The sequence below is a fragment of the Podarcis pityusensis genome (assembly GCF_964106645.2).
Source record: "Podarcis pityusensis genome assembly, chromosome: Z".
Classification (NCBI taxonomy): domain Eukaryota; kingdom Metazoa; phylum Chordata; class Lepidosauria; order Squamata; family Lacertidae; genus Podarcis; species Podarcis pityusensis.
Window position 1 is genome coordinate 16,502,809 of NC_138044.1, and position 23,979 is coordinate 16,526,787.

Consider the following 23,979-nt stretch of genomic DNA (forward strand, 5'->3'; position numbering starts at 1 on the left):
GACTTCGAGGAGCAACTTATAAAATGCGGTGTGGTAGCCTTTTTTGAGGTTTTTAAAGACTTTGGTGATTTTTGAAGCTTTTCCAAAACTTTCCCGACACCGTGCTTCGCAAGACGAAAAAAATCGCAAGACGACAAAACTCGCAGAACGAATTAATTTCGTCTTGCGAGGCACCACTGTATTATTTAGTTCTTTCTAGATTAAGACTTGCTTTAATGGATTGCATGTAAACCACTCATAGGATCCATTTGGGCAGTACAAATGTTCTAGATAAATAAAAATAGAAAAACATGAGAGATTGTAGTCCAGCAGCATCTGGAGGGCAACACATTGGTTACCCCTGCAGTGGAAGGGACTGTTTTGTCCAGCGCTGTTTTCTTACCTGAGCTGCTGTTGCACAATGATAAACTGAGTTTTGATGAATTGTCCTCAGGTGCTTCAAAAGGTGGTCGGGCCCAATTGTCCAGCCAACCTATGGCCACGGAAAAGGAAATGCGGTTATTTTTCAGATCTCTGGATAGCTGGTGTTCTTCATATGTCACTGAGAGTGTGGGAAAGTCTACAGTGGGCAGGTGAGGGGCTCTGCAACCAGAGGGCCACATTGCCGCAGAGGCAACCTTCTGAGGAACACCTGTCAGCAGTGGGAGGAACCAGAGGCAAAAGTAGGCGGAGCAGTAAAGATAAATGCTACCTTTGTACACCTGGCTGGTTTCTACCCACAAACACACCCTCTAGCCTCAAGAGGCATTACTAGAGTTCAAGGACACATTAGGAACAAAGGAAGCTGCCTTATATTGAGCTAGACCATTAAGGTCCCTCCAGCTCAGTATTGTCTGCACTGACTGGCAGTGGCTCTCCAGGGTTTTAGGCAGGCTCCCAATGGCAGTGCTTGTCCCCCAAGCCTGAGGTTCTCCTGGTCTACGGGATAGTCTCCTGGACAACACAAAGATAGCTAGGCAGCTCTACTGTTTATGAACAATACAAAGCTATGCTATGACCATCGTCCTAATATTTGATGAAATGCTGTGTGCTTTGAATTACCTGTCGGCTGATCCATTTTTCATGTGTAGATGAAGATGATTATTAAAACTGCTATGCTGCCCTTCATCCGAAGATCACAGGGCCTGGGACCTCTCACATGAAAGTATGCACCTTACCATGGACCTATTCCTTTGCCTGCAAAGGATTAGGTAGGAATTTCAACTGGAAAACGGTCCTTAAGTCTGGCTCCTCCTACACCTGCCTCACCTTCCATCCCGTTGCACTGAAGGTTTTTCCGGCACTTCCAATGGTCACGGTTCGTTCCCACATTCCTGGTAAACTGGCTGTCAGCAAGGAAAGAAAATGAAGCTGAAATCTACACGGTGGTGCATTCAAGAGAAAGGAAATCAGAGCTGGAACATTCCTCCCATAAGGGAGAAGCACCCTGAGTATCTGCTCCTTTAAAAACACTGTTCTTTGCAGAGTCTGGAAAGTCCAAGGCAAGATCTTGCAGGAGTCAGACCACTTTGGTCCCAAAAGGGAGAAGAAGGCATAGGGACCCACAAATGCTCATACCAGCTCAGGTTCACAGATTAGGAGGATGATCAGGTATGAAGCCAAATGTCCAGAAAGCGGATCTGCCTTACCCATCCGGATATGCTTGTTGCCATCGTAGACCAGCCACTCGTATACCTCATCACTGAAGCAGAGGACGTCATGTCTCACACACAACTCTGCAATGAGATCCATCTCCTTTCTACTGAACACCTGCACAAGAGGGAGAAGACTGGCAACTCTGGGCCCCTTTGACATAGAACAGTGGCAGCTACTCCCACTGTTGGAATAAGGACGCTCCGAACACCCATGGGAAGGGTAGTCTGCTATGCTGAGGAAGGTGTTCCCAGGTGGCAGGGAGAAGTTAAGGAATTTGACACCCTTTAAGACAATAAATAGGGACACGGGTGGCGCTGTGGGTTAAACCACAGAGCCTAGGACTTGCCAATCAGAAGGTCGGCAGTTCGAATCCCCGCGACAGGGTGAGCTTCTGTTGCTCGGTCCCTGCTCCTGCCAACCTGGCAGTTCAAAAGCACATCAAAGTGCAAGTAGATAAATAGGTACCATTCCAGTGGGAAGGTAAACGGAGTTTCCATGCGCTGCTCTGGTTCACCAGAAGTGGCCTAGTCATGCTGGCCACATGACCCGGAAGCTGTCTGCAGACAAACGCCAGCTCCCTTGGCCAATAAAGCGAGATGAGTGCCACAACCCCAGAGTCGGTCACGGCTGGACCTAATGGTCAGGGGTCCCTTTACCTTTTAAGACAATAATTGCTGCTTCATCAGGAACAGATGTCATTCATTCACTCTGTTCCTAAATGGAGACTTCAGACAATATTGCTGTCTTTCAAGATTGGTTTATGAAGAGTTTTCTTTTTACAACAAAAGTTGGGAGAATCCTCAACTTTTCCCCCAATCTTGCAGGAGAGGAAAATCTGGCTGCAATGGCATACAAGACTGGGGAAAGGTGGTGGTGGTGGTGGTGGTGGTGGGGATGGGTTCAGCTGAAGCAGAGGTTGATGCCTATGTGATGCCCTCAAGCTACAATGATTCTATGGCACATACTGAACTGCACATACATATTTCAAATGTACATCAAGTGGCCTGTACAAAATTGCAGGGTTCTTAGTTACCTTCCCCAAAGGGTTGTTGGGAGAGTTCAGCACAATGGCTTTAGTTCGCTTGGTGAACTTTGCTGCCAGCTCGGCTGGATTCAGTTGCCAGTCTCTGCTAGAGTTCAGCTTGCCACCTTCTGCAGCATTCTGGCGGAGGAGATGGAGAAAAAGAGAGAGTCAAGGGAGAGTCAAGCCACTGGACTTCTGCCAATGGGCAAAGGCCCCAGAACTAGCTGTTTCGTTTGATTCAGGTGAAGCTGTGGAAGAGCGGAGCCACCATCTAGGATCAAGGCCAGTAAACTAAAGCTGCATTGGGACAGGACAGAGGCAGTGTTGAGACAAGACAAAAGTACTGTTGGTGAGTGACTCATCCATTCAGGGATGTGGAGCTCAGGTTGTTTTGGATGAAGTAGCACTGCCCGTAAAGAAGAGTTGGGCTCCAACCCCCATGACACCCACCCATACCCCAGTCTGTGTGGCCAATGGTCAGGATTGATGGATGTTGTAGTCTAGTGAATCTGAAGTATCAGGGTCACTGTCTACAAAGGCCAGCACAATCAGTCCACTTACTAGTTGCAGAGGTATGAACACAGAAGTCCCACCAGCCATTTTCACCATGGGCTCATAGCAGTCAAAGTAGGGCTCAATAATAATGACCTAAGAAAATGCAAAAGAGGTATCAAGCACATCATTGGTTAGTTTTTATGTTATGTGGTTACAGGATTTCAGACCTCAATATATTACTTGATTTTGTGTGTGTGTGTGTGTGTGTGTGTGTGTGTGGATCATTAACAGCAGTGATGCCACCCATCTGCCTGTCAGGAAGAGAAGAAGGAAGGAAAATTAATGGACTACAAAAAGTATCTCAAGAGAGCAAATCAGTATTAAACTCTATAATATCTGACCAAGAGGTGGAAGGAGCCATTCAGAATATGAAATTGGGCAAATCTCCAGGACCAGATGGTTTAACTGCAAAGTACTACAAATCTTTGAAAGAATGGTTAATGCAACCTTTGAAAGAAGTTTGCAATGAAATACTACGGGGAGGAAAAGCACCCGAGTCGTGGAAAGAAGCATACATTACACTTATACCAAAAACTGAAGTGGAAAAGACACAGCTGAAGAACTACCGTCCCATATCCCTACTTAATATGGATTACAAAATTTTTGCGGAAATTATGGATAAAAGATTAAAAAATGTATTGGTGAAAGAGATTCATAAAGATCAGGCGGGCTTTCTCCCGGGGAGACATCTGTCAGATAATACGAGGAATATTATTAATATTCTAGAAAAATTGCAAGTTAATATTAATACTAAAGCGGTTTTAATATTTGTAGATGCGGAGAAAGCCTTTGACAATATTTCTTGGAACTTTATGAAGAAAAATTTGCAGGGGATGGGGGTAGGCCAAAGTTTTGAAAATGGTATAGGTGCAATTTATTCGGAACAAAAAGCTAAGCTGATCGTAAATAATGTAGTCACAGAAGAATTTAAGATAGAGAAAGGAACAAGACAGGGTTGCCCAATCTCCCCATTGCTTTTTATATCGGTCCTGGAGGTCTTGCTCAATATGATTAGAAAAGACCAATTGGTTAAAGGTATACAACTCGGAGCTAAACAGTACAAATTGAAAGCTTTTGCTGATGACTTAGTTTTGACACTACAGGAGCCAGAATCCAGTACAAAAAGAGTATTGCAATTAATCCAAGAATTTGGTCAAGTAGCAGGTTTTAAATTGAATAAGATGAAAACTAAGGTATTAGAGAAAAACCTTACAGAGATTGAGAAAGAGAGGTTTCAGAAGGAGACAGGATTAATAATAGTTAATAAAGTGAAATATTTAGGGGTGCATATGACTGCTAAAAATGTGAATTTGTTTAAAGATAATTACGAAAAATGTTGGTCAGAAGTAAAGAAGGATTTGGAAATATGGTCAAAATTGAAGTTATCATTGTTGGGCCGAATTGCCGCGATAAAGATGAATGTATTGCCTAGAATGTTGTTTTTGTTTCAAACATTGCAAATTGTGGATAAAATGGACTGCTTCAAGAGGTGGCAAAGAGATATTTCCAAATTTATCTGGCAGGGCAAAAAGCCTAGAATAAAATTTAAGATATTAACAGATGCGAAGGAAAGAGGTGGATTTGCCCTGCCAGATCTTAAACTTTATTATGAATCAGCCGCATTTTGCTGGCTGAAAGATTGGCTACTTCTTGAAAATGCGGACATTTTGGACCTAGAAGGTTTTGATAATGTGTTTGGATGGCATGCATATTTATGGTACGACAAGGTTAAAGCGCATAAGGCCTTTAAGAACCATATTGTCAGGAAAGCATTGTTCAATGTTTGGGTGAGATATAAAGATTTGTTGGAAAGTAAAACACCAAGGTGGCTGTCACCAATGGAGGCTAAGGCATTGAAAAAAACTAATATGGAGACAAATTGGCCAAAATACTGTGAAATTCTAGAACAAGTTGGAGATAAACTAAAACTGCAGAGTTTTGACAAATTAAAAACTAAAGTTCGAGACTGGCTTCACTATTATCAAATAAGGGAGGCTTTTAACCTAGATAAAAAGATTGGTTTCCAGGAGGAAAAATCCAAACTGGAAACGGAATTGTTAGAGCCTAAAATTAAGAACCTGTCAAGAATGTATAACTTGTTGCTGAAATGGAATACACAGGATGAAACGGTTAAATCTGCTATGATTAAATGGGCACAAGATGTTGGACATAATATTATGTTTGCTGACTGGGAACGGTTATGGACCACAGGCATGAAATTTACGGCTTGTAACGCCTTAAGAGAAAATATAATGAAAATGATTTATAGGTGGTACTTAACCCCAGTCAAGCTAGCAAAAATCTATCATTTGCCCGATAATAAATGTTGGAAATGTAAAGAAAACGAAGGTACTTTCTTTCACCTTTGGTGGACGTGCCCAAAGATCAAGGCCTTCTGGGAAATGATATATAATGAATTAAAAAAGGTATTGAAATATACTTTTCTAAAGAAACCAGAGGCCTTCCTCTTGGGCATGGTCGGCCAATTGGTGCGAAGGGAAGATAGAACCTTTTTTATGTATGCCACAGCAGCAGCAAGAATACTCATTGGGAAATACTGGAAGACACAAGAATTGCCTACCCGAGAAGAATGGCAGATGAAAGTGATGGACTATATGGAACTGGCTGAGATGACCGGCAGAATTCGAGACCAGGGAGAAGGGTCGATGGAAGAAGATTGGAAAAAATTTAAAATATATCTTCAAAAATACTGCAACATAAAAGAATGTTAGAAAGAGGTTGGAAAAAGAATATTAGGTCGTTTTGGCAGATATGACATAATGGATTAAGTAAAAATGAAGTATAGAAATTGAGGATAGAGGAGGACTAATTATATTATTGAATGTTAAAATAAGTAAATGAAAAGAAGGTTAGAAGGATTTGCTGGAAATACGATTTAAACTAGAATACAAAGCGGGAAGGTGAGAGGAAGTCACGGAAGTAAGTAAAAGGAAAAAAGGTTGTAAAGGTTTAATTTGATTTTTGTTATATTTTATTGTAATGTATTTTTATATTTTTTGTTGAGTTTTTCTTACTGTCTGTTTTTTGTTATATGTTTATTCTATTTTGTATGGTTTTTTCTTCTTTTTTGTAATCTTAAAATTGGAATAAATATCTTAAAAAAAAAAAAAAAGAGAAGAAGGAAGTAAAGAACACGAAACAAGGCTGGCTGATGGATCAGGCCAAAGGGGGCCCACCTAGTGCAGCATCCTGTTGTCACAGTGGCAAACCAGATGCCTTAACAAAAAGGCCACAAGCAGGACCTAGATGCAACAGCAACACTCTCCCCCACTGCAATTTGCAGCAAATGCTATTCGGAAGCATACTGCCTCCTGACAGCAGAGGCAGGACACAGCTACCAGAGTCAGCAGTCATTGATACCCTTATGGATTTGGCCCATCCTCTTTCAAAGCCATCCAGTTTGGTGGACATCACTGCCTCCTGCAGAAGTGAATTCCATAGTTTAGCTACATGCTGTGTGAAGAAGTCCTTACTTTTCTCTGTACTCCCAACATTTAGCTTCATTGGGTGGTTCAGGGAGGCAGAGGCTAGAACCCCCACTTTCCAGTTTCATGAAGTCTGAGAAGCATTGTCCTAGCCATTAATATGTCCCAAAGCACACAGGCACTCTGTTACCTCATCTCCATCATCCACCAGAGCCTGGAAGCAGCAGAAGAGGGCCTCATAGGCACCAACAGTCACCATCACATTTTTCAGAGGGTCCAGGTCTCGTCCGAGCAGCTTCCCAAAAAAGCGGGCCAAGATTGCTACTAAACGTGGGTGGCCCTGGGGAAACAGCAGAGGCTGAGAACACGGAATGGTAACCTGAAGCAAGCAGGCTAGTAGACGTTTATTGCATATTTGTCCTGAACTTGATCGTAAAAACAAGTGTTCTTTCTGCTTACTTGCTGCACTTAGATTGCAGCCTCCCCAGAAATCCTCTTCTGCAGCCCCATCTGCACTATACATTTAAAGCACTATGATACCACTTTAAGCTGTCATGGCTTCTCCCAAAGCATCCTGAGAACTGCAGTTTTTGAAGAGTGCTGAGAGTTGTTAGGAAGCCCCTATCCCCATACCTAAGGGACACGGGTGGCGCTGTGGGTTAAATCACAGAGCCTAGGAATTGCCGATCAGAAGGTCGGCGGTTCGAATCCCCACAACGGGGCGAGCTCCCGTTGCTCGGTCCCTGCTCCTGCCAACCTAGCAGTTCGAAAGCACGTCAAAGTGCAAGTAGATAAATAGGTACTGCTCCGGCGGGAAGGTAAACGGCGTTTCTGTGCGCTGCTCTGGTTCGCCAGAAGCGGCTTAATCATGCTGGCCACATGACCCGGAAGCTGTACGCCGGCTCCCTCGGCCAATAAAGCGAGATGAGCGTTGCAACCCCAGAGTCGGCCACGACTGGACTAATGGTCAGGGGTCCCTTTACCTTTACCTTTTATCTCCCTACCTATAGAGCTACAATTTTCAGAGTGGTTTAACAACCAATCCCTCTTCCCGTGGGATAACTGTGCAGGGAACTATGTATAGTAGTGTTCTTGCATAGCAACACATCAGACTTATGTAAGGTATGCATGCAGCCTGAGAGAGAAAGGGAGGAGATTCTTACGTACAAATTCTCGGGTATATTGGTGCAGCAAGGTATTCTCTCCACCAACGGCCTCTACCAACGCTTCCCTGACAAAGTCCGGTGGGGGGAAATTAGGGAAGCCTTGGCCCAGGTTCACGGTCTTGTACGTGGCCGCCAACTTGACAAACTCCACCCTAAGGAGAGTGAAAGGCAAAAGAGCAGAGAGGAAGAATTAAATCCCACTAGGCCAGCCTCCTGCGATCTCAACCCCAGCTGGATTACAGATACTGTCTACTGCTGGGGTTCAGGGTGTGCAAAGAGGCAAGCCTTGGTTGGGTGGATGGTTTGAATCCCATCATTCACTGACTCCCTAAAGCAACCTGCCAGCTTAGAGCAGACAGATATAGCAGAAGCAAGGGACATGAGATAAAGGAAGGAATGCTGAAAGCCTGATGGAGGCCTGGTTGCTAGGGGAATGGTGACAGAAGTGTGACATTTGAGACCCAAATGGCTTAGGCATTCTTGGTGCACCTCTATGTGATTATGGGGGTGAAGATACCAGTATGGAGCCATGCTTGTTTTACTTCTCATGACCTGTAACCTTCCTTGATATATGTAGAAGGATGTTTATGTTTTAAGAACGTTTAGATGTTTTATGACTCTGTGTGCAATCTCTATAAAACCCTCATTCTAATTCTCCTCGTGAAAGAGCTTCTTCTTAAGTGGCAGTTCAGCTAGAACAACCACATTAAGTTTGGTTCTGCCCTATTGAAATAGTATCTAATAAACTCTGGGTCCCTAACTGGATCTGCTGAAGCTTGCTGTAATTGTAATTCTCTTGGTTCCATGTTTTCCTAAAAACCTGTTCCCTCTCATCTGGGTAATGAACAGGTGGTGTAGAAGTAAATTCTTATCACACTTGGACTGCCTGGATCATGCTTTGGGGCTGAACTGATGCTCTGTGCTTGGCTGGCTAAGACTATGCTGCTCCTTGAACTCTGCTCTCTCGGGCAAGCATTTTGACAAAATGCTTTACCCTCCTTGGACAGAGGCCCTAGCACCTAACAGCAACCCTGGACCATAACCAGTACCCCTTCGCCCAAGCAAACAAGATGTTGTTGTTGGTTTGTCAGGGTGGGACTGTGGCTGAGTTGCAGTGTGCCTGCTTTGCATGCAAAAGGTCCCTGGTTCAATCCTCAACAGTATCTCCTGTTTAAAAGGATCAGGGAGTGGGTGAAGTGACTAGGCTAGATGTAAATATAAGGCCTCTTTATCCTGAAAGGGCTCTGCACCTGTTCAGCTTTTATTTTTGCTTGGCCAGTTACCTTAATAATGCTCTGTATTTCTTTTCGTTTTTAAGAATGGTAATTTATGTTTGCACGTTGTAAGCTGTCCTGATATTTTTATTATCTGGCCATACAGAACTACATTTATTAGTAAAGAAAGAAATAAATAGTCTGGCCTTGTATAGTCTGGCAGCTGGGCAAGTATGGACTGGGCAAGTATGGTGTATGGGGCCCACCCAAGAAGGAAATACCAGATATTCTTCTCTACGCCCTCCAGCCTCCGAGCCTGAACCATCCTGGACATTTTTGCCTAGAGAAAGGAGGAAAGGGTGGGGGGAAAGAAAGAAGGAAGGAAAGAAAGCATGTTAGAATTGCTGCTGATAATGGCTCTTTAATAACAAAGAACTGCAGAACTTTTTCATCTTCTTTCAGATCTTTTATATGCCAGTAGTTGATATGGTCCCTATAGGTTCGCTTATTTTAGTTTACAGCTGGTCTGTGGAACCTTTGGCCCTTCAGATGTTGATGGACTACAACTCCCAGCAGCCAGCATAGACAATGGCCCAGGATAACAATGGGAATTGTAGTCTAGCAGCATCTGCAGGGCCAGAGCTTCCCAACACCTCATTTAGTGGCATTTAAGAGGGTCTTCTCTAATTTTTCTATGGTGCTTTATAGTGTGTAATTCTTATTAGGGTTTTTTTGGTAATTTTTATAATGTTGAAAACTGCTCAAGGACTAGCGTTTGATGCATAAAGTGGTAAATAAATTACTAATAAAAAAGGGAGCAACCTTAGCGCAGCAGGCAACAAATACCCCGACCTCCCCTGCTCTGTTCTGTCATCACCAACAAAAAACTTAAACTCCATCCATACAAAGCACAGTCACATTTTCCAGCTGGCTCCTTTTGGTTAAATGGTTTTTCCTATGGCAGGGCAGACTTTTTCAGGCCTAGGGCCACATCTCCTCCAAGGCAACCTTCTGGGGGCCACATGCCACAGGGTAGATAGGGCCAGTGGTGAAAGTAGGAGCAGCAACAAAGGTGATTTCCCCCTTTGTACAGCAAGCAACACCCACTCACACTTCTCATCCTCCATCCAGACAAGGAGGAGAATGGAATGTCTGCAGAGGGTGACTAAGATGATCAACAGTCTGGAAACCAAACCTTATGAAAAACAGTTGAGGGAATTGGGCGTGTTTAGCCTGGTAAAGGCAAAAGGTAAAGGTAAAGCCTGGTAAAGAGACTGAGGGGAGATATGATAGCCACCTCCAAATATCTAAAGGGCTGTCACACGGAATATAGAGCAAATTTGTTTTCTGCTGCGCTGGAGGGAAGGACCCAAACCAATGAAATCAAGTTACAAACCTTAGGAAGAACTATCTAATGATTGACAATGAACAAGCTACCTCGGGATATGATGGATTCTCTTTTATTGGAGGTTTTTAAACAGAGGTTGGATGGCCACTGTTAGGGATTCTTTAGCTGGGATTTCTGCATTGCAGGGGGGTGGGACTGGATTGTGTTTATGGTCCCTTCAAACTTTAAGACTCCACAACTTTAAGACTTGTTCCAACGAGACCAAAACACTCAAGCAGGGCCAGTGAGGGGGAGAGTTCCAAGGGTTTGGTAGAGAAGCCTGGGAGTCCACATTTGGCTCCTGACACTCCTGGTCTTCCTACCTTAGAGTGATACCAGCAGAATCCAATACGATTATTCCTTCCCAGTAGGCAATGAATCAAGGACAGAGCGATACTTCTAACCATACCACTACAACACTGGTTTGCTGTGCCCTATGCATGGACCTGTGTTATTTCTTACACAGAGAGAGGAATGGGGAAGAGGAAAAGAAATGAGAGATCAAATGCATTCAGACATAAACCCAAAGCTGCTCCTTGATCTTGGGAACCGTCATGCAAAATGTGGTTAGGATATCCTAGGTCCAACTATCTCATAGTCCAAATGCACTATGAGAAAATGAACAACTTTGCAAAATACATAGCTGATGTATGAGCATACGTGGGGAGCGGGTGGGACAAATTGTAAAAAGTGAGGTCAGAAGGAAATGAAATTTTGAAAAGTACGGAGGGTTATAATTATTTACTTGCAAGTGCCAAGATGTCTGTGTCATCAAACATTGTTTTGTAAATTACCACTGTTAAGCACTTAATTATCACTTTGTTTTTATATACCTTTTAACTGTTGATTGATTAATTGATTATTGATTGATTGCTTGTTTGCTTGCATTTATAACCAACCCTTTTCTCTCCAAGAAGCTCAAGAGGGTGTACATTCCCCTCTTCCTCTGTAAGGGAGGTTAGGCTGAGAGGCAGCATCCGGCCCCAAGGTCAGTCAGTAAGCCTTATGGCTGAGCAGGGGGATTCGAACCCTGGTCTCTCACAGGTCCTAGTCAGGAACTGTTAACAGCCATACCACCACTGGTTCTGTCTTTACCATTAAAATATTTCAGGATGTTTTATGAGAGGCATTTACACACACACAAGATACACACTCATAAACACACAAAATCAGTGGTTAAGATCAGCGCAATTTTGAAAGGTTCAGTCTTCGACCTTACTTCAAAATGCCATCCAACTGTACCCAAACATAGATGAGAATGTGGTCTTCAGTCACAGGAGCCACTGTGCAAAATTTGGTGGTGGTAATTTAGCAAACAGACAACTTTCCAAAATATATAGTAAAAAGCAACACATACAGGTTCCATATAAAATCCGTAACTCCCAGGAACTTGAAATATGATAGCAGAGCATATGGGTTCAGCTACCTACATTTAAGTTAAAAACAAGAAGATATAGCTGTACATGTGTTTTGGTGGAAAGTACTAAGGACCCAATTCATATATGCGTACATCTTATATGTATTCATATTAACTTTGTACTCCTAAAAGAGAAAAGAAGGTTAGAAATAAATTAAGATGGTTATGAAATTGGAGGGAGGGGGTTATCAGTTTGCTTTCGTTCTTGTTTTTATTACTTTTTCTTAATCTTGTATTTTTATGTTTAATTTGCCCTGAAATGTACTCATGGAGGATGGTATATAAATTTAATTAATAATAACAACAATAACAAAACTTTATTTCATAAAATTCATATACTGCTTAATTGTAAGAGAAAACTTAAATGTGGTTAGAATCTCAAACGATGTACTTAAGAACACATTGCTCAGTAACAAGGGTGCCTCTGAGCACATGTAAGCCAGACACTAAAGCAACTTGGGAATTCAGAGAACATGGCTTTCAAGCTCCGAAGACTTTCACTTTACAAGAGTTACCTTGCAATCTTATGCACAGCTGTGAGTAACTAATGGGACTTAGTTCGGAGTGGACATGCATACATGTGCGTTGCAAGGACTGGCTAGGGTGTTGGTGGAACTGGTCACCCCTTGCAAGAAAATATTAACATGACCTTCCATGGGATCTCAGTTATACTGGTTAGTTATTTCCTGTTTAGGAACTGAGGAAGATTGCATGCAACTTCCTTACTTGTGGGCAGATCAACAATAAAGAAGAGCACTAGCAGACTTCTCACAAGCAAGTCAGTTTGGACAAGGGATTTAGTTGCTGCTGTGATCTGCATACTCTTGCTGGAAGCAAATAGCCTTGAGCCAGCAAGGTGTAGTGATTAGTACTGGACAAGGGTCAGGGAGCACATTGGTTCAAAAATCTCCAGTCATGAAATTCACTCTGTGACCTGGACCCAATCACTAACTCCCAGTCTAACCTGACTCACAGAGTTGCTGTGAGGATAAAATGGGAAGAGAGAAAACCGTAAGAACTGTCTTGAGCTCCTTGGAGGAAAAGTGGGATATTAATGTAATGCACAAAACAAATGCTGCATTTGGAATTTGAAGGATGTCACAGAAGCCTCTCTACAAAAGGAAGAGATGCCATCCATCCCTGTCCTGAAGTAAGAGAAATAAAAGCACATTTCCTAAGAATCACATGCTTCCTGGCAGGATCAGAGCAGCTTTCAGAACCAAGCTGAGTTTTGTTGTTTCCTAGCCACCAAATGGATTATTAGGTGTAAACAGATAATCTCAGAGGAACACAGGATGACAAAACTAAGCATATGGGGTTTAATCAAGAATTTTAAAAAACAAAGAGCAAGAACTGTTAACAACAACATGACCACTATATTTTTAAAGAAAAGATTCCAGAGGAGTTCAAAAGCTGTCACACTTTCTGTCTTATTTCTAGATAAACATATAAATACTTAATATTAATAATAAAACAAGTCTTTAAACAGGGGGGGGGGGGGAAGGGGATCCGCTTTCTCTAAAGTTTTCTGGTCTTTTCCACGCCACAAAATTCACCATGCTTGGCACCTTTCTATTTCCCTGTGTGTGGTTTTGTGTTTTGTTTTTTGAACAAGTGAAATATTTCTGGGAGGAGATATGGCAGGGCTTCCAGCCAATCACAAAAAGCAGAGGGAGGATTTTAAATAAAGGGAAGGGGATCTTGTGGCACCCCAGCTAGGGGTGACAGCCTTTTTTCTTTCTTTTTTGGCCTGGGGTCCTCAGCTGTGTTTGCAACAATGCCATGCCTGGGGGAGGGGGGAGGAAATTGTCACCTGATTGTTCAGCTTCTATTAATGGCACAACTGTACATCAAGGCTGTGTTTAAAGCATTATACTGTATGTTTAAAGCATGATCCTCCCAAAAGAAATCCTGAGAGCTGCGGGTTTGTTAAGGGAGGGGGAAATTTGCTTTAAATGTATGGCGTGTAGGCAACTATAATTGCCCTGTTCCTTACCTTTTTCTGACTAGCTGGCAACCTTAATTCCGATGTCCCTTTTGACCAAGCTGGTGATGGCAGAAAGGAGGCAGGCGGCTCCTTTTAAAGAACTTTGCTCCTCAATCTAGATAAGTAATAAGTAACCTTAAGAAGAAAAAAGGAAATGAAACAAACAAAGCTGGAGGAGGTGTGAATTTGCATGTGCTTGACAAGCCCTCTGCTGGGTGGAGAGAGAATCAACACTGCATACATTCCCCCACCCCGACCCCAGAAGAATCCTGGGAAGTGTAGTTTGTTAAGGGCAGGCACAGGCAAACTCAGCCCTCCAGATGTTTTGGGACTACAACTCCCATGATCCCTAGCTAACAGGACCAGTGGTCAGGGATGTTGGGAATTGTCATCTGGAGGGCCAAGTTTGCCTATGCCTGGTTAAGGGTGCTGGGAAGGGCAGCTCTGATAGGTAAATTCCAGGATTATTTGGGGAGGAGTGTACTTCCATGGAGGGCACAAGGAGAAGGGGACGACAAAGGACGAGATGGTTGGACAGTGTTCTCGAAGCTACCACCATGAGTTTGACCAAACTGCGGGAGGCAGTGGAAGACAGGAATGCCTGGCGTGCTCTGGTCCATGGGGTCACGAAGAGTCGGACACGACTAAACGACTAAACAACAGTACTTCTGACTCTGATCCACACAAAACATTTAAAGCATATTCAGCACACATTTTTTTAAAAAAAACAAAACCCAAAAGAAACCTGGGAATTTCAGTTTCCCCTCACAGTGCTGCTATTCCCATCCTTTGGCAGGCATGGGGTTTAAATGTATAGTGTGGATCTGCCCTAATTAAATGTACATTGTGTATCTAGCTTTCATTTGAGTGACACTCCCCTTCAAAAACGGGGATAAGAACATAAGAGTCTGCTGGGTCACACCAGCCACTCATCTAATAAAGCATCCTGTTCTCAAGCAGCAACACTCTTCTTATGTTCTGATACCTTTCAGATTACAAGGCTGCCAATGGCCACCAACCAAGCTCTCCCTTCACAGTTGTGTGATAGGAATTTTGAGGTCTTAGATATATGGAAATGTTCATAAATGTACTAACCAAGCACGTACATAGATCAGCCCAGGAAGACCAACCTGGAACCATTTTGATTCCTAAACTGAGCAAATGTTTTCTCTGCAAGGTCAAAGTGGGAAACCTCCCATTGTCTCTTTCCTCACAAATCTTGTCTTAAGGGCACATTTAAGATATGAATAGGGTGTGAGCCTGTGACATGGCCCAGGAACTAAGTATTTATCATTACAAAAGACTGGCCAGGCTACCCAGGCAATCCAATCAAGTAACCTGCCAGACAGGAGATAATTCAAATTTCTGTTTAGACCGCCCTTTCTGTGATGTAGGTATGATGTATCTAAGGGGTGGTCTTAGGTTACACCCCTTCTGTGATGTATGTATGATGTTTCTGGGGTTGGTCTTGATCTACAGGGTGGGAATTTCAAAAGTCTTTATAAGGCCTTGCGCGCCATTTTTCGGGGTTCCTCCTCTCTCCTGCGGGTGAGGGGAGCACCCTGTTGCAACAGATCAATAAAGATCAGGCTTACCAGCTGCTTTGCTTCTCAATATTCTCTGGTTGGCCTCTGTTATTCTCTCCTACCAATAGGGAACCTATGTAAGGACTCTATATGGGCTCTTGGATACCCCATAAGGGGAAAGGGCAATTTTTGTTTACAACAGTTGGAGGCAGTGATGCTTCTGAATTTCAGTTGCAGGAAACTGCAGAAGGGGACAGTGCTTTCGTGGTCAGGTCCTGCTTGTGGGTTCTCCCTTCAGGGTACCGTTGGGCACTGTGATGACAGCGTGCTGGACTAGATGGGCCACTGGCCTCATCCAGTAGGTTCTTCTTATGTTCTTAAGTGAGAGCTATTTGGGGACTTGGGCTTAGATTTCCCTCTCCCTGTGGGAGGTTATGTCTTCAGGGTGTCTGGATAAGTGAAAGGGTCAACAGGCTACCAGTCTTTGCAGTAACGTCTGACTTAAATCTCAAGAGGCCTGCTTTGCTCTCTGTGCTATGACACTGGAGGTTCCCACTGGAACCTAACCAGAAAGCAAGATCTGTTGGGAGTTAATGCTGCAAAACACACCCCAGTTTTATGCTTATAGGAAATGACACCAGTTTCTAGCAAATCACATTCAAAGCAAACCAACCCAGGAGGCACACTGGAACCCTCAAAACCTTTCACCCCTCTGAGACTGGGGTGTATTTACACCCCAAAAAACAATATTTACATGCACAAATGGAACATACATCCTTGTTCCGAGACTCTAATGACATGGAGGGCAGATCTGCACCATACATTTAGAGCACATGGCTACCTGCAAGGAATCCTAGGAACTGTACTTTTCTTCTTTCATAGCTACAAGCCCCAGCACAAAACTACAGGGCCTAGGATTCTTTAGAAAGAAGTCGTGTGCTTGAAATGGCCCTAAGAAGGGCTATAAAAATCAATGTGATTTACTGCCAAGTAAACATACTTAGAAATGCAACATTGGTGAAATCTCTAAAAACCACCCCTTAGATTTTAATATGGAAATATATTTGTAAAGACACAGTATTTGTAAAAAAGAAAAGAAAAGACCACCTTAAACACTGTGGTTGCTTTCCTGCTCTAATGAAATTGGAGTGAATGCCTTTCAATTCTCCTTTATCAATATTTCAGGAATTTACTATGCAATCAAAATTTTTGTGATGATCCAGCCCAATAAAAATGTTGGTGAGTGAATCATCCAAGTGCATCAGAAAACCCACTTTTTATTGATGCTCACACAAAAATTAACATTGGAATCTGTTACAATCACAGGCTTGAAAGAAGGCTGCTATCTAGCGGGCAATAAAAGGAACATTTATCTGACCAAATGCCTTGACATTGGGAAACCAAAGTCACAGAGATGCTTCGGGTTGTTAGCAAAGCACTTTTCTGTTTGTGAAGGCAAATTATGGAAGGGTAGTCTTCTGGTTTGTTTGCTTTAAAAAATAAATAGTGTGTTGCCCAGAACAGGCAGTAGTTGCAACTATCATTACTGTCTGGAAGAGTGTGGAAGAATGCTTAGAGAAGGGGTTGTCAACCTGGTCCCTGCCGCCCATTAGTGGGCATTTCAGGATTTTAGGTGGGCAGTAGGGGGTTCTACAGTACAAGCTGAATCCTCTTTCCATCGAGCACTGGTGGGCGGTAAGGAAATTTTGCCATCAAGAAAGATGCATTAGTGGGCGGTAGGTATAAAAAGGTTGACTACTGTGATAGGAATTTTATGGTCTTAGATATATGGTAATGTTCATAACTGCACATACATAGATCAACACAGGAAGACAAACCTGGAACCATTTTGATTCCTAAACTGACCAAATCCTTTCTCTGCAAGGTTACCCCATTGTCTCTTTCCTCACAAATCCTGTCTCAAGGATATGTCTGTTTGAATAAGGTGTGAGCCTGTGACCTGGCCCAGGAAATAAGTATTTTACCACTACAAAAGAATGGCCAGGCTCCCCAGGCAATCCAATCAAGTAACTTGCCAGACAGGAGATAAACAAGGACAAGAGAAAAACAACATTTAAATTTCTGTGATGTAGGTGGGATGTATCTGAGGGGTGGTCTTAGGTTACACCCCTTCTGTGATGTATGCATAATGTTTCTGGGGGTGGTCTTGGTCTAGAGAATGGGAATTTCAAATTTTTATTTACAACACTACCCCGGCTTAGAGCATAAAATTAGGATCAGATAGACTCTGGTTAAAATGCATGAAGCTCACTGCGTAATGGTCATCATCTCTGTGGCCTGGGGAGAGTCCTGAGGGCCAAAAAGCAGTTGGCCCTCTGGGGACTGAGATTCCCTTCCCTTCTCTGTATCTTGCAAATACATATTAAAATGCTAACAAATTTTTGCCAGGCCCTTTTAAAAAATGATGATGATGATCTGCAGATTGATGCAGAAATGTGGAAAACTGGACTTGCGAAGCCTAGATAAACTGAAATTGACATATTTGCCCTTCTCTAGATGCAGGAGGAAATGATGGGAGGTAAAGTGATTTCCTGTTTACACACATTACCCATCTGTCTGTCTGTCGCTCTGCCAGTGAAGAGTGTGGAGTGCAGTCATTGTGTCGGTAGGAGCTGGGAAGCCCAGGTTCAAATCTCCCACTCAGCCATTGTTATAGGGGTAGGCTTTTACAGCCCAGCTCTCCATCAAGGGATTCAGTGTCCCCCAAGTCCGTTATCAGTCAGAGGAAAATGAGTGGAACCAGTAGAAGGAAAGCAAGGAAGATATTTATTTTTCTGTTGCATCAGAATTCCCCCTCCCACCACCTTGCAATGAGGCGAGGACCCAGAACAAAGGTGTATAACAGCTTTTAAAGACTTAAGAAATTTCCCACCCCTTAGCCAAAGACCACTCAAAAGCATCCTACAGATTCGAGAGTGTGTCTTATCTCCTGTTTGTCAAGACAGCTGATAATCCTTTCTGATTGCATTATCCTCCCAGTCTTTTGAAGTGATAGATACCCTAGCTTCTGAAACCTTTGTCACAGACCTCCCCTATTCATACACAAAATGTGCTCTTTGGACTGGATTTGAAGGATTTGTAAGTGAAAAGAACAATTGGGAAAGGTTTTGCTAAGATACATCCTTCTGCAAAGAAATAATGGGGGTCAATAAGAGTCAATAAGACTTCAGGATGGATCTCCCATACTATTGCAGACATGTGGTTTATGTGCTTAAGTATATGTGTTTATCTTGTGCACTTATGAACATTCATTTTATTTACAACCCCTTAGAATTCTTATCATGGATCACTGCCTTGTCGTGGCGAAGGGGCTTGAATAACTCAGAGAAGCTATGAGCTATGTCGTGCAGGGCCACCCAAGATGGACAGGTCATAGTGGAGAGTTTTGACCAAACGTGATCCACCTGGAGCAAGAAGCAGCAAACCACTCCAGTATCCCTGCCAAGAAAACTCCATGGACAAAGACAACAGGCATATAAAAGTTATGACGCTGGAAGATGAGCCCCTCAGGTCAGAAGGTGTTCAACATGCTACTGAGGAAGAGCGGAGGACAAGTACAAGTAGATTCAGAGCTGATGGAGCGGCTGGGCCAAAGCCGAAAGGTCGCTCAGTTGTGGATATGCCTGGAAGTGAAAGGAAAGTCCAATGATGTAAAGAAAAATATTGCATAGGAACCTGGAATGTAAGAACCATGAACCTGGATGTGGTAAAAAATGAATTGGCAAGAATATTGACATCCTGGGCATCAGTGAACTAAAATGGACGGGAATGGGCAAATTCAGTTTGGATGACCACTGTATCTACTACTGTGGGCAAGAATCCCGTAAAAGAAATGGAGTGGCCCTCATAGTCAATAAAAGAGTGGCAAAAGCTGTACTGGGATGCAATTTCAAAAATGACAGAATGATCTCGATACGAGTCCAAGGCAGACCTTTAACATCACAGTAATCCAAGTTTATGCACCAACTACCGGTGCTGAAGAAACTGAAATTGACCATTTCTATGAAGACTTACAATACCTTCTAGAAATGACACTCAAAGAAGGATGTTCTTCTCATTATAGAGGATAGGAATGCTAAAGTAGGGAGTCAAGAGTTAAAAGGAAAAATGGGCAAGTTTGGCCTTGGAGTTAAAAACGCAGGGCAAAGGCTAATAAAGTTCTGTCAAGAGAACAAGCTGGTCACCACAAACACTCTTTTCCAACAACACAAGAGATGACTCTACATATGGACATCACCAGATGGGCAGCATCGAAATCAGATTGATTATATTCTCTGCAGCCAAAGATGGAGAAGCTCTATACAGTCAGCAAAAACAAGACCTGGAGCTGTGGCTCAGATCATCAGCTTCTTATAGCAAAATTCCAGCTTAAACTGAAGAAAGTAGGAAAAGCCACTGGGCCAGTAAGACACAATCTAAATCAAATCCTTTATGAATACACAGTGGAAGTGAGGAACAGGTTTAAGGATTTAGATTTGGTGGACAGAGTGCCTGAAGAACTATGGATGAAGGCTGGTAACATTATACAGGAGGCAACAATGAAAACCATCCCAATGAAAAAGAAATGCAAGAAAGCAAAGTGGCTGTCCAATGAGGCCTTACAAATAGCGGGGAAGAGAAGGCAAGCAAAATGCAGGGGAGATAGTAAAAGATACAGGAAATTGAATGCAGATTTCCAAAAAATAGCAAGGAGAGACAAGAGGGCCTTCTTAAATGAGCAATGCTTTTTTTTTTTTTTTTAAATGATATTTATTGAAAATTTTTTAGAATTACAAAAGAAAACAAGGTAGAAAAGGAGAAAGAAAAAACAAAGAAAAAACAAACCACATCAAACAATACAAATTAATAAAAATAAAAATAAAAAATAATAGCACAACACGGTCAAAAAACAAAAATATACCACAAACATTTAAAAACAAATCCATTATTCTCAAATCCTTAACTGTCATTACCTTCTTTCTTTGACCTCCTCCTCCTCCCTTTTTTTGTATCCTAGTTGTTAATTGTCGCAGCAAATCCTTTCCATATTTCATAATATTCTGTCATTACATTACCTTAATCTATTTTGATCTTATCTTCCTATAAAAAACATTAAAACCTAAAACTTAAATCTTATTTTTAACAACTTCTCATAACCATAATATTCTAACATAATTCTTTAAACATTTTTGCTAAAGCCAAATAATTTCGTTCCAACATTTTTCTAACATTCATCAGTTTTATAAAACAATCCTAATAATAAAAAAGAAATAAAAAAACAATCCAATCTTCATCCAGCGTCTCTTCCTCCTGGTCCCGGGTTTTGTCAGTCCTTTTTATTTCATCAATCTAGCGCATTAACCTGGTAATCTTATATCCGAGGCCCTTAAGTCCCTTCCATGTCCCTTCCGGACATGGCTCTTCTTCATATTTATAACTGTATTTTCCTTTGTCTCCTGCTCCTTTCACTCGTGGGAACTCCAGCTCAGCAATGTTTTTGACCCTTCTCGACATATCAGCCCCTTTTCCATAGTCCACACTAAACTCCATGTGATATTTAAGAACATGTTTCAAAGTCTCTCCAAAATTAAGAGCCCCCACAACCCCAAATATCTCATGGCCCATTGCCAGACTTGAAAAGTCCAAACATCCCTGCATAGGGGGGTCTATCCAACCCCCCATTTCCAAACCAAACCAACTTTATCTTTCCAAATCTGGCTTTTTCCAAGTTCATTTGTCAAATCCAAAAGCTCATGTTCCTGCTGGGCCACAGCTCCCTCCATCTCTGGCGCCCAAGATTCAGCAACATCCTCTTCCCTCATCTGTTCTGTCAGGGCACACTCCTGATTTAATTCCTGAGTGGGCTCCATATAATTTCCCACTGCCCGTTCAAAATTTTTGATTGCATCAGTCATCAAGTCCGTCTTCTCATGTAGCTGTTCCAGTAGGGCACTTGTTTTACAGAGAGCACACAGCAGAGCTTCTGAATACATTGTCCTGCAAGGTCAGAAGTCTATTCCCACGATCGTAATCTGTAACAGCTGCAAGCTCCCCGATTCAGAATTAGTTACAGTTTCACAGGCTCCCTCTAGGGGAAAAACTTCTATTTGTTCTTTTCTTTTAAAGACAAATCTAACAACAAAGTTTCCTTTTTCAGATATTTTGTCAATATTTATTCCTTTAAAATGCGAAGGGGAACAATGGAATCACTATGTTTCTCTTCTTTTAGCTATCTGTCAAAAACGTTTGTCTCTGGTCAATGAGCTTCAAAAAACGTCAGTCCTGACACCCCGCTCCAGGATCAAGATGGTGGAAAGTTACTTTACTTTACACTCACTTCTGCACGTTTAAACAGTTCAGAAAAAATCCCCCCTCTTCTCCTGCTTCCGAAGGGGGTTCAACAATCTTAAATGATGAAAGTTAGTCCTTTACAAGCGATTTTCTGAGCTCTAGTTTGCCATGTCTTTGCTTTAATCTATCTACAAAGAAACGGAAGGCTGACTTCCTGTTTAGACCTTCCCGTTTCAGTGCCAAATTGAAATAAACTTTTAAGTCCAATTTTCCTTTCTGCACGCAAGTCCTTATTTAGAGTCCAATTGTCCGAAATTTAAGTACTCACGGGTGATTGTTTTAGATGCCAAATTGTCCCAGGAAAAAGGCAGCACTCTCCGGCAACGGCTGTGCGGCTTCGCTCCATGGAAGAAGCAGTTGACTCTCAGCACCGCGCCACTTCCCCCTCTTCGCTCCGGAGCCCGTTAGTGGGTTCCTTTGCGGGTTGGGGGGGTGCTAAAGGTGCCCGCCGAGTCCCATGGTCACAGGCTTCATCCGCCTGTGATTTTTGAAAGGGTCCCCGCTTCACCGTAGCGGGAAAGACCAGATCAGAGGGAATCCGCCATTACCGATGGTGCCACCCCGTAAGTCTCTTAAATGAGCAATGCAAAGAAACAGAGGAAAACAGCAGAATGGGAAAAACCAGAGATCTGTTCAAGAAAATTGGAGATATGAAAGGAACATTTTGTACAAAGATTACGATAATAAAGGACAAAAGTGGAAAGGACTTAACAGAAGCAGAAGACATCAAGAAGAGGTGACAAGAATACACAGAGGAATTATATCAGAAAGATATGGAGGTCTTGTACACCCCAGGTAGTGTGGTTGCTGACCTTGAGCCAGACATCCTGGAGAGTGAAGTCAAATGGGCCTTAGAAAGCACTGCTAATAACATGGCCAGTGGAAGTGATGATATTCTAGCTGAACTATTTAAAATTTTAAAAGATGATGCTGTTAAGGTGCTACACTCAATATGCCAGCAAATTTGGAAAACTCAGTAGTGGCCAGAGGATTGGAGAAGATCAGTCTACATCCCAATCCCAAAGAATGCTCCAACTACTGCACAATTGCGCTCATTTCACACGCTAGCAAAGTAATGCCTAAAATTCTACAAGGCAGGCTTAAGCAGTATGTGGACTGAGAACTCCCAGAAGTGCAAGCTGGATTTCGAAGGGGCAGAGGAACCAGAGAGCAAATTGCAAACATGCATTGGATTATGGAGAAAGCAAGAGAGTTCCAGAAAAATATATACTTCTGCTTCATTGACTACGCAAAAGCATTTGACTGTGTCGACCACAGCAAACTATGGCAAGTTCTTAAAGAAATGGGAATGCCTGATCACCATTGATTGTCTCCTGAGAAATCTCTATGTGGGACAAGAATATACAGTTAGAACTAGATATGGAATAACTGATTGGTTCAAAATTGGGAAAAGAGTATGACAAGGCTGTATATTGTCTCCCTGCTTATTTAACTTATATGCAGAATTCATCATGTGAAAGGCTGGACTGGATGAATCCCAAGCCAGAATTAAGATTGCCGGGAGAAATATCAGCAACCTCAGATATGCAGATGACACAACCTTGATGGCAGAAAGTGAGGAGGAATAAATGAACCTTTTAATGAGGCTGAAAGAGGAGAGCGCATAATATGGTCAACATCAAAAAGACTAAGATCATGGTCACTGGTCCCATCACCTCCTGGCAAATAGAAGGGGAAGAAATGGAGGCAGTGAGAGATTTTACTTTCTTGGATTCCATGATCATTGCAGATGGTGACAGCAATCATTAAATTAAAAGATTCCTGCTTCTTGGGATAAAAGCAATGAAACCTAGGCAGCATCTTAAAAAGCAGAGACATCACCTTGTCGACAAAGGTCCATATAGTTAAAGCTATGGTTTTCCCAGTAGTGATGTATGGAAATGAGAGCTGGACCATGAAGAAGGCTGATCGAAGAATTGATGCTTTTGAATTATGGTGCTGGAGGAGACTCTTGAGAGTCCCATGGACTGCAAGAAGATCAAACCTCTCCATTCTGAAGGAAATCAGCCCTGAGTGCTCACTGGAAGGACAGATCCTGAAGCTGAGGCTCCAATACTTTGGCCACCTCATTAGAAGAGAAGACTCCCTGGAAAAGACCCTGATGTTGGGAAAGATGGAGGGCACAAGGAGAAGGGGACGACAGAGGACGAGATGGTTGGATACCGTTCTCGAAACTACCAGCATGAGTTTGACCAAACTGCGGGAGGCAGTGGAAGACAGGAGGGCCTGGCTTGCTCTGGTCCATGGGGT

The 23,979-nt window shown here is 42.6% G+C and overlaps 1 protein-coding gene across 1 annotated transcript in view; it reads right to left on the reverse strand.

Moving 5' to 3' along the window:
• Nucleotides 1-23,979, reverse strand: part of LOC308468895 (uncharacterized protein) — a 40,113-nt gene that overhangs the window by 15,436 nt on the left and 698 nt on the right. The window contains exons 2-11 of the mRNA XM_080991365.1: nt 13,841-13,966; nt 10,751-10,884; nt 9,322-9,380; nt 7,828-7,978; nt 6,851-7,000; nt 3,221-3,307; nt 2,669-2,797; nt 1,629-1,749; nt 1,249-1,325; nt 383-472 (exon numbers count right to left, since the gene is read on the reverse strand). Of these exons, the coding sequence (XP_080847491.1) occupies nt 383-472; nt 1,249-1,325; nt 1,629-1,749; nt 2,669-2,797; nt 3,221-3,307; nt 6,851-7,000; nt 7,828-7,978; nt 9,322-9,380; nt 10,751-10,834 (948 nt within the window). The 5' untranslated portion in view covers nt 10,835-10,884; nt 13,841-13,966. The remainder of the gene's footprint in view (nt 1-382; nt 473-1,248; nt 1,326-1,628; nt 1,750-2,668; nt 2,798-3,220; nt 3,308-6,850; nt 7,001-7,827; nt 7,979-9,321; nt 9,381-10,750; nt 10,885-13,840; nt 13,967-23,979) is intronic.